General features: G+C 37.4%; 1 protein-coding gene across 1 annotated transcript; it reads right to left on the reverse strand.

Moving 5' to 3' along the window:
* Positions 1–4696: 4696 nt before the first annotated feature.
* LOC309506776 (claudin-3-like) lies at positions 4697–6439 on the reverse strand. The gene has a single exon (XM_082180748.1). The coding sequence runs from the start codon at positions 6201–6203 to the stop codon at positions 5556–5558; it is 648 nt and encodes a 215-aa protein (XP_082036874.1). The 5' UTR covers positions 6204–6439; the 3' UTR covers positions 4697–5555.
* Positions 6440–10870: the final 4431 nt, after the last annotated feature.

Below are 10870 nucleotides of genomic sequence, written 5' to 3' on the forward strand. Positions count from 1 at the left end.
TTTGGATTTAAATGATAGAAATCTGTCTGAAACAGAGCATAAACATAAGCAAAATGTGTTTTATATGAGCAATTTGTTTGAACATAAAGGCTTTCCTGAATTAACCATGTTTTTAACAAACTGAATGATTCACTTGCAGTCACAGGCACTTGTGGCCTCCTACTGGCTGAATGATGCAAGTTGCACTGAAGTCAGTCTGTTCGCAATGTTCCCAATGCTGATAGTAGTGAATTTACTGAATGTATGTGCACATTCTTTATTAATCATATGCCAAATATGCTGAAAACAGCTCCCTTAATGTCTTGTCACATTGACAATCATTAATTGCATTGTCATTATTCACCTAAATTATACACCTTTCAAGCATCACCCAATGATGCATAGACATCAATACTTGACACACATAACATGATGTTTTATTAACAAAGTTCGGGAAGAAAATGTTCAAATGATCTATCCAATCAACACGTCTACCCAATCAGCATGAGAGGAGGCCTATATAGAGCGCTTTACATAGAGGGGGAGAATCTCCTCAACCACCGCCAATGTGCAGCACCACCTGGATGATGCGACGGCAGCCATACTGCGCCAGAACGCCCACCACACACCAGCTTACTGGTGGAGAGGAGACAGAGTGATGAAGCCAATCAGTATATATGGGGATGATGAGGAGGCCATGATAGACAGAGGCCAAGGGGCAAAATTGGCCAGGATGCCGGGGTTAAACTCCTACTCTTTTTCCAAAGGACATCTTGGGAATTTTAATGGCCTCAGAGAGTCAGGACCTCAGTTTAACGTCTCGATTTATATGTTTTTGATTATACATAATAATCAAGACAGGAAACAGGAAGATGAGGGACGGGAAACAGTGGACAAGAATGAACAAGACTATTTCTAAATAAAAGACTAAGAACACGTGACACAATCTAAACAGACGTTAACTAAACAGATTCAGCTGATCACCGGCTTTCAGATTTAACATGGTATTCTTATTGTGCCTCAAATAAATGGAAAAATTTACTTCTTTCAGTCAGCTCTTTTTTATATAGGCCTACCATTGTCTAAAACACTGCATACACTCTGATATAATCATCACTGTCACAGAGACACAAAACAATATTAATATTTTAAATATAACCATTCAATATGGTCTTTTTGCCAATATCAGCTGTTCCTCCTGACCAACACAAGGTTTCTGTGTTTTGAGAAAGAAGCACAGATCTTTCTTTCAATGACACTGGCGGTTCCTCACCTTCTCCAGTATCGGTCACGTGACCTCAGTTTCAGAGGATCACTGTTGTGAGTCGGTTGAGTTTCCCTGTTTGAACAAAGAGAACTCTGTGAAGTAGATTGAGACCAATTATACAGACAACACTTCAAGTCATTGGGCTTAATAATGAAGTTATTCATTAGGAAACTGGAAATATGAAAACCTGAAAATATTTAACAGTTTTACAAAAGGGAATTATGTTGACAAATTACAGTATGTCATTATATTTTTTTTTTTATATGACAAATTCCTTATAATTTACATGATTTGAAATACCTTTGGAAAAAGTCTGTTAAATGAATCAATGTAAATGTAAAATGTAATTGTTAAAAGTGTTCTGATCACCTATGCTCTGTAATGGGCTATACTTAAAACCCTTGTGAAAAAAAAGTACACTTTAGAATTCTTTGAAAAAGGGTGCTTATTACAGAAATAATATACTTAAAAATATACTTATGTGTAAACTTAATTGCATGCCATTTGCAATTAAATAAAAAATTATTAAAGTTCAAAGGCAGTTAGTTGAACTTAAGATCTTTTTTGATCCACATAAGTACTTGTAAGATGTAATTTCATCATTCTTTCTATCTTTGAAATTGTTACATGTCTGTTTGTTTTTGGACTCTATTCTTTGTTTATTTTGTTGTTTCCCGCCATTCATTTGTTCCCATGGCAACCCTCCTCATTAGTTATTTTGGTTCAACTGTGTGTCAGTTATCTTGCCAATCAGTTCCTCCCTGTCACCTGTGTATTTAAAGGGATACTCCACTTTAAAATGAAAATTCTGTCATCATATACTCACCCTCATGTTGTTTCAAACCTGTATGAATTTCTTTCTTCTGCTGAACAGAAAGGAAGATATTTCGAAGAATGTCAGTAACCAGACAGTTTTTGGTCTCATTGACTTCCATAGTTATACTATGGAAGTCAATGGTACCAGAAACTGTCTGGTTACTGACATTCTTCTAAATATCTTCCTTTCTGTTCAGCAGAAGAAAGAAATTCCCTGACAACAAACTCCGTGACAACATTCAAAAGACAGCTGAAAACCAATCTCTTCCGTGAGTACTTAACCTTATAGAAAAAAAAAAAAAAAAAAGAAAAAAAATTTCCTTTCCCTTTGAAACATCACTTATCAGGCTTATGCTACTCTGAATAATACCTGAACTTTGTATTTTGAGCACTTCTTGCGTTGTTGTTGCTTTTGCCTCTTTATGATGACTCGCTGAATTTAGTCCTAATTTGTAAGTCGCTTTGGATAAAGGCGTCTGCTAAATGACTAAATGTAAATGTAAATGTAAATTCATACAGGTTTGAAACAACATGAGGGTGAGTATATGATGACAGAATTTTCATTTTAAAGTGGAGTATCCCTTTAAGTCGTAGTCTTGTACTGTCTAGTTGTCTGTCGTCGTCTTTGTTGGATGGTTGTTTTTGAGTTTCTCTTCCTGTTCCTTGTGGGTTTTGATTAAAAGACTAGTTCCTGGAATCATCCTTTGTCGTGTGCTTCATTGACACAGCCATTCCGTAACAGAAATATGGTTAACTTTACTGCCAAAGCATTTATTGTAAAATAAAATCTACTTTTTTATTTGCAATTGTATTTTGTGCCAGTGCAGAGTGAATGCTGAGGGAAGGAGATCAGGACGTGACCATCTGAGCCAACAGTCCAACATTTTAATGACATTTCTATTGAAACTTGTATGTCATGTATTTAAATACATTTGTAATTACACATTTGTAATAATGAAGTTAAAATGAAGTACATTTAAATATATTAACTCTAAATGTAATATCAAATAACAGTCAAGTAATTTATATGTGCAGTAGTATGTTAGTCAACACACAAAAGATTATTTAAACAATGATTTAAAATGTATTTGAAAGTAAAACTTTTAATTTGCCATTATTACAAAGTGCACTTTTAAAAAAGGCAATTAATACAATCAATTAATAAAGTGTAGTCGGAAATCTCATGTAAACTAAACTAAACTAAACTAAACTAAACTAAACTAAACTAAACTAAACTAAACTAAACTAAACTAAAGTTGACTTGGTAATAAGTATTTGATAAAAAAATAAGTATTTGGTTTAAATATTTCTGCCTGTGAACTTTAACGTTTGTTATGTTTTGTGTTATTTTGATAGTATTTTGATAATTACTTGATTACTTGATTTTTTATAACTGTTGCCCTTATTTCCCTATGGCATATTCAATTAATGACCATGTTTACACGCAAGTTATGGTTAAAGGGATAGTTCACTCAGAAATGAAAATTAGCCCATGCTTTACTCACCCTGAAGTCATGTGTGTGTGTGTGTGTGTGTGTGTGTGTGTGTGTGTGTGTGTGTGTGTGTGTGTGTGTGTGTGTGTGTGTGTGTGTGTGTGTGTGTGTGTGTGTGTGTGTGTGTGTGTGTGTGTGTGTGTGTGTGTATGTGCGTTCATAAATTAGTTTGCCATGTATCTTCACAAATCTTGCTTTTTGTATAGTTCATACATACACTAATAAGTAGATTGTGCCATTCATATAGCATTTTAAGTATTAAATAAACTTTGGGGGGAAGAACCCCTATTAATGGTATTAATGTTATGAATGTAGGTAATTTAGCCTGCATGCTGGTCTTAACTGAGCTGACACTGATCCTGTGTTTATAGAAACAGGTGACTTACCCTGGTAAAGTGATATGCTTGATGTATGCGTCATTCATATGAGTCCCTGTTCAATATTTCAAGTTGCCGCAGTTCAAAGCTGCTAAAATTGGTTCTCAATCAAGTATTTCTTTTAATTACAATTAATGCTGGGCAACGATTAATCGCGATTAATCACATCCAAAATAAAGGTTTGTGTTTACATAATATATGTGTGTGTGTACTGTGTATAATTATTTTGTATATATAAAATACACACACATGCATGTATATAATTAAGAAAAATATGTTATTTATATATCAAATATTTATATATTATATAAATTATGTATAAATATATATGCAGTATATACATGCAAATATTTCTTAAATATATACATGCGATTAATCGTTGCCCAGCACTAATTACAATACATCACTCAACAGAATTAATAAAGATGGTCTCTGACTAAGTATTCTGTATCCATTTTTATGTATTTGTTGCATTGTTTATTTTATTTTATAATGAAGATAACTTCAGCTAGATAATTAACCTCTGACAAGTGTATTTGTTTAACTACTGCCGTTGTATTCTGTCTCTTACTTGCCACCATCTGCCACCTACACTTGTAAGGTGATCTGTTGATGATTTCATGGTGTGTATTTGGCTTTGTTGCTAACTGAAGGTAACATGGCCCTGTGGCTTGAGTTTCAGGTTTTCTCAAGTCATCATGATTATAAAGGAACAGACCCTGAGATGAATTCAAGCATCCATACTACAATATTCAAAATTCATCAAGGGTTGATGTATTTATTTATTGTTGTACTGGAACAGAAAGGTACAATGTTACTGTTCCTGATCAACAATACACTATACAGCCACTTACACAGATTACAAACTTTGGACAAAAATGACCGTGCTCAGATCCTCGGCTGTTCTTTCTGCCTCAATGCTCAAATAGTCACACTCTCACCCATTCCAGCCCTCCTCCCACAGTTCTGGGTCACGATAGCCCACTTAAACGATCCTAGAGCCAGTTTTTAGTTCAGTTTAGTTATTTTAATTTTTCTAATACAAATTGAAGTGGCAGCAAGTGTTTATCAAACAATGATACATGTAAAAGAGTATCTGCTTCTCAAATTCAATTTCTACAGCTTGATGAAAAACATTGTATAAATAATAAAGAAATGCACATTACAATTCGAATCATATAAAGATTACAACATGCAACATACTCATTAAAACATGGACATTTACCTGTGTCTAGTTGAGGAAAAAGGGCAATGACAAGTTTAAATTCTCCAACATAGTAAACACACAGTCAACTTGTCTGTGCCAAAAATCTTAGTGCAACTAGTCCTACAAAACTAAAAGAAATGGCCAATAAATAAAAAGTCAGCTTTATACTCCTCAGGTAACTGAAAATCATGCTTTGTTGAGAATTCGGTCGAGAGGAACAGTCCGAGTTTACATTTTCATAGCAATTACCAAAGGTCATTTTCACACGGTCAGCATTTGAGTTCTTATATACTGAACAGCCAAAACCGCACTGACACAGAGACCAAAAACATCAAAGAACTTCCTCAGACATGTTCCCCTGGCATATTTCCACTTTTCTCCAGAAAATATGATGTCCATATATTGAGCTGTTGGTTTCACACATAGTCTCTTCTGTCATACCCTCCTCCACCCGTTGAGCGAGACGCAGGATACGGCATTCGAGACTGGCTGTATTTCTTCTCTTGTGGAGGACAGGAGCAACAGAGCAAGGAGCCCCCCATGATCAAGAGCACAGATGCTGCCCAGCCGATGTACAGCGCGGCTCCCAGCTCCCGTCTCTGGGCATCGGGCAGCAAAGGGTTGTAGAAGTCCCTGATGATACTGTTGGCAGACCAGGACACAGGAATCAGCTGCATAAGCCCAGCCACGATGAAGAGCACCCCTCCGAAGATCATCACTTTAGCTTTGGACGACTCATCCTCAATGCAGTTAGTGCACTTTGCTCCTCCGATGGACACCAGCACAGCCAGGACGGTCAGAAGGATGGATATCACGGTCAGGGCTCGAGCTGCCTGGAGGTCCTGAGAGAGGGCCAGCATGGAGTCATAGACTTTACACTGCATCTGTCCCGTGCTCTGAACCACACAGCTCATCCACATACCATCCCAGATGATCTGAGCCGTCACGATGTTGGAGCCGATAAAGGCTGTGACCCTCCACATGGGAAGAGCACAAGCCACGATGGCCAAGAGCCAGCCCAGCACACATGACACCATCCCTATGAGCTCCAGCCCTAAAGACATGACTTCTTAAAGATCTGTGACTGCTACATGCAATGCCAGAGCGTTCAGTAACCGGGCAAGCAGCTAGAGCAGATACAAGCCTAATTTGAGCTAATGCCTCAGAGCAAATGGAGCGCATCTGTGACAAAACAAGTGTCCTTTATACCCCAGATCAGGTAGAGAGGAGGAGTCTGTTAGGATGAAGACATTACACAGAGGAAGGGCTTAGTCACACCAGAACTAAAACTGCTCTCCATTCTTGGAAAGTATTGGGAATTAAGAACAAAACATTTTTTTTTTTTTTTTTGCCCATCAATGGAGACTCTGTAATGTTTGTCAACATACATTTTTTTTAAAGGTGGAGACAAAATGTACATTTGAAGGGATTCTTTTGAAAGGATGAGCAGATTTTTTTATGTAATACAAACACCTCAATATTTTAAAATTATTGTCATTCGTGAAAAGCTATTGTCATTCATAATAGTAATTCCTTCTGATGGATTTGGTAACATTTGAGTCATTACTAGTGGGTTACCATGATCTTCACTTTAGAATACTGATCCAAATAATCAGTAACTCGATAACACTTAGTGTGGAGTCTAATTAACAGGAGCAAATTCGGTTACACTTTAGTTTAGAGTCTAAACAGCGTGTTGAATTTAATATTTTGCTTCTTGTTTACAATTCACTGCATAGCCTGCTCCTTCACACTTATCTTACCTACTTTTAACATAATACTCCCTCTAAAACTCTTAGATCATCGTCTACATTCTCCTTAGTTCTTCCTCGAATGCGTTTGGCTTCTATGGGATCTTGAGCTTTAGCTGCTCTGGTCCTCATCTGTGGAACTTACTTCCACAGGACATATTCACAATGTGACTCTCTCCTTCAATTTTAAAATCTCATTTGAAAACTTATATTTTTAGGCAGGTATACTGCTGATATTGTATATGTATCTCCTATTGGTTGTAAAGCTTTTGGGAAAGTTTTTTGTTTTGTTGTTGTTCTTTTTTTGCTTAACCCTCTGGGGTCTAAGGTGTTTTTGGGGTCCTTGAGATGTTCTGACATGCCCTGACATTTGTGCTTTTTTCAGTTGCTTATAAACATATTAATGGCAAAAGTGTAATTACACTCTATTTAGCACAAACAGGGCTACCATAATATGTGAGCAACATGAATGTACATGTTTGTATTTTTGAGAGAATAATGTTTATGCATGGTTATTGAAAAAACTAAAAACTAAAGTTTCTGAAATAAGGCCACAAAACACATACTAAATATGTGTCAATAAGACTTTTGACTAATGGTTGTCGCCTAGAGTTTTTTCTTCAAAATGATGTGAAAATCATCCTCCCTAATCATTCACAGAAAACAATACATTGATTTAAATTTTGCAAAACACTTTCTGTTTGGAAAGACAATATGCGAGTGGGCGTCAACGATCCAACACCATCATGCATATTTAGTGGTTCACACCTGAGGAGACAATGGGGCCCGCATACTTAATGAGCCATTCATTCAGGTGTGTCACTGAGCCACAAGAAAGAATGCAAGAGCAATATATATATATATATATATATATATATATATATATACTGTATATATATATATATATATATATATATATATATATATATATATATATATATATATATATATATATATATATATATTCTACCAAATTGGTTCACAGTTGGAAGCAATCAAATTTTTTTAATTTTTTTTAATTTTTTTTACAAATTGTGCTTGCAAATTGTATAATATCCAAGGAAAACATGTCTAGTAATTGTGCAGTTAATTCTCATATTTTCAGTTTGGGAATATGTATCCTCTCCCCAAAGTTGTCACTAATAAAACACAATAAAAATTATTTAAAGAAAAGGCTTATATTTACCTTTTAATAGTTTGTTTACATCTACCTTGTAAATATATTTTTTTATTATTAAAAAGGTTACAATTACAACAACAATTCAAGTGTAATCTTTCTTTGTAAAAACTAAAGTATACATTTTAACATACATATTTCAAAGTTAAGGATTTGATTGATTATTTGATTACTTTATTTTTGACAAAACATACTATATTTAACATATGTGCAAAAATCGGCAAACAAAAGCTTATTTGAGGTGGCAGATATTTTACAGTAAAAATGTATAATCTATCCAAAACTAGTCAACGAAATGTTGTCTTTCATATGTCTGTAACATAGGTCTTTCGTTTATATAAGAAATATAAATGTTAATTTGCAGTTTAATACGTTGCTTATACAAATACATTTTATTTCAACATATTTCAGTCGATTTTTACTCATCTCAGTATAGCAATACAGTTTGCTAAAAGCGGATCATTCATTCACATGAAACGCGATTCAAATTTAAACTGTCTTTTTGCGAGTTGTGGTAAACAGCGCATCTCTGCCGTTCATTCATTCACACACAGAAACGCGATTCACTTGAGAATGAAAAAAACGTACTACAGTATTCTCAGGATCCGTTGCTCCTCGAAATACCAGCACTTCTGAGTTACATTTTCCATTATTATTATTCCTCACAGCGCCGCGAGACGGTGTAAACAAGTACAATGATCTGATTAAACTTGATGTGTTTTCTCGAGCTGATATGGGGGCGTTCACAGTTTGCATGGATTGCCTCAGTCATTTGCGTTTGAATAGCCCGCGCTCTCCGTGGGCGGGGTCACATTAAAAATAATTAGCTGAGATGAGAACGACTGACATCTCGCTCTTTTCATACAGATTACATAAACTGAGAATATTTGTTTTTTATAAAAATTACTTCATTTAAAAGAAGAGAATTCAAGCTTCATGCCCGTGTGTCTGTATGCCTGTTTGACTGAGTATTCGCTGAGTTATTGTTCATTTTCGGACGCATTTCAGAATTGACTACACTGACAGAGAGAAAGCAGAACTCACATCATGTTTATTTTTCTTTATTTGGCAAAAAGCACAACACTTTGTTTTTATTGTGAGTATACACAAAAATAATACACACTTAACAGGATCGATTGATGTATGAAACTGGTTTGTAAAATCAAAGTCAACAGAGTATTTGGACTCTCGATTGAACTGATAAGAAAACAACCGAGCAAATCACGCCGGCGTGATTGCCGACCTCAGAGGGTTAAAGGTACAATATGTAAGAATTTTGTATCAAAATTTCCCAAAAAACACTTGCACAGTGTTATATATTTCTTTCAATTGTGTGCTTACGTTATCCTAAATGTTTCCAAGAATTTGTAAATTCAGAGAAAATCACAATTTTAAATAGAACTTCTCTAACTAGAACGGACTCTGGACTCGGGAACTTCTCTCACTGGAACGGACTCGGGAATTTCTCTCACTGGAACGGACTCGGGAACTTCTCTCACTGGAACGGACTCGGGAACTTCTCTCACTGGAATGGATTCTGGAACTTCTCTCACTGGAACGATTCGGGAACTCTCACTGGAAAAGATTCGGGAACTTCTCTCACTGGAACGGATTCGGACTCGGGAACTTCTCTCACTGGAATGGACTCGGGACTCAGGAACTTCTCTTAATGGAACGGATTTGGGAACTTCTCTCACTGGAACGATTCGGGAACTCTCACTGGAACAGATTCGGGAACTTCTCTCACTGGAACGGATTCGGACTCGGGAACTTCTTACTGGAATGGACACGGGAACTTCTCTCACTGGAACAGACTCGGGACTCGGGAACTTCTCTCACTGGAACGGACTCGGGAGCTTCTCTCACTGGAACGGACTCGGGAACTTCTCTCACTGGAATGGATTCTGGAACTTTTCTCACTGGAACGATTCGGGAACTCTCACTGGAGCAGATTCGGGAACTTCTCTCACTGGAACGGATTTGGACTCGGGAACTTCTCTCACTGGAATGGACTCGGGACTCAGGAACTTCTCTTAATGGAACGGATTTGGGAACTTCTCTCACTGGAACGATTCGGGAACTCTCACTGGAACAGATTCGGGAACTTCTCTCACTGGAACGATTCGGGAACTCTCACTGGAACAGATTCGGGAACTTCTCTCACTGGAACGGATTCAGACTCGGGAACTTCTTACTGGAATGGACTCGGGAACTTCTCTCACTGGAACAGACTCGGGACTCGGGAACTTCTCTAACTAGAACGGACTCGGGACTCGGGAACTTCTCTCACTGGAACGGACTCGGAAACTTCTCTCACTGGAACAGACTCGGGAGCTTCTCTCACTGGAACGGACTCTGAAACTTCTCTCACTGGAACGGACTCTCCCACTGGAACGGACTCGGGAACTTCTGTCACTGGAACGGACTCGGGAACTTCTCTCACTGGAACGGACTCTCTCACTGGAACGGACTCGGGAACTTCTGTCACTGGAACGGACTCGGGAACTTCTGTCACTGGAACGGACTCTCTCACTGGAACGGATTCGGGAACTTCTCTAACTGGAACGGACTCGGGAACTTCTCTCACTGGAACGGATTCGGGAACTTCTCTAACTGGAACGGACTCGGGAACTTCTCTCACTGGAATGGACTCGGGAACTTCTCTCACTGGAATGGATTCGGGAACTTCTCTCACTGGAACGGATTCGGGAACATCTCAGACTGGAATGCATTCGGACTCGGGAACTTCTCTCACTGGAACGGATTCGGGAACTTCTCTCACTGGAAAGGACTCTGGAACTTC

The sequence above is a fragment of the Leuciscus leuciscus genome (assembly GCF_965113295.1).
Source record: "Leuciscus leuciscus genome assembly, chromosome: 9".
In the NCBI taxonomy this organism is placed as follows: Eukaryota; Metazoa; Chordata; class Actinopteri; order Cypriniformes; family Leuciscidae; genus Leuciscus; species Leuciscus leuciscus.

Excerpts from the sequence above, each read along its gene's own strand:
- LOC309506776 (XM_082180748.1), bottom strand. The coding sequence starts at position 6,203 with ATGTCTTTAGGGCTGGAGCTCATAGGGATGGTGTCATGTGTGCTGGGC.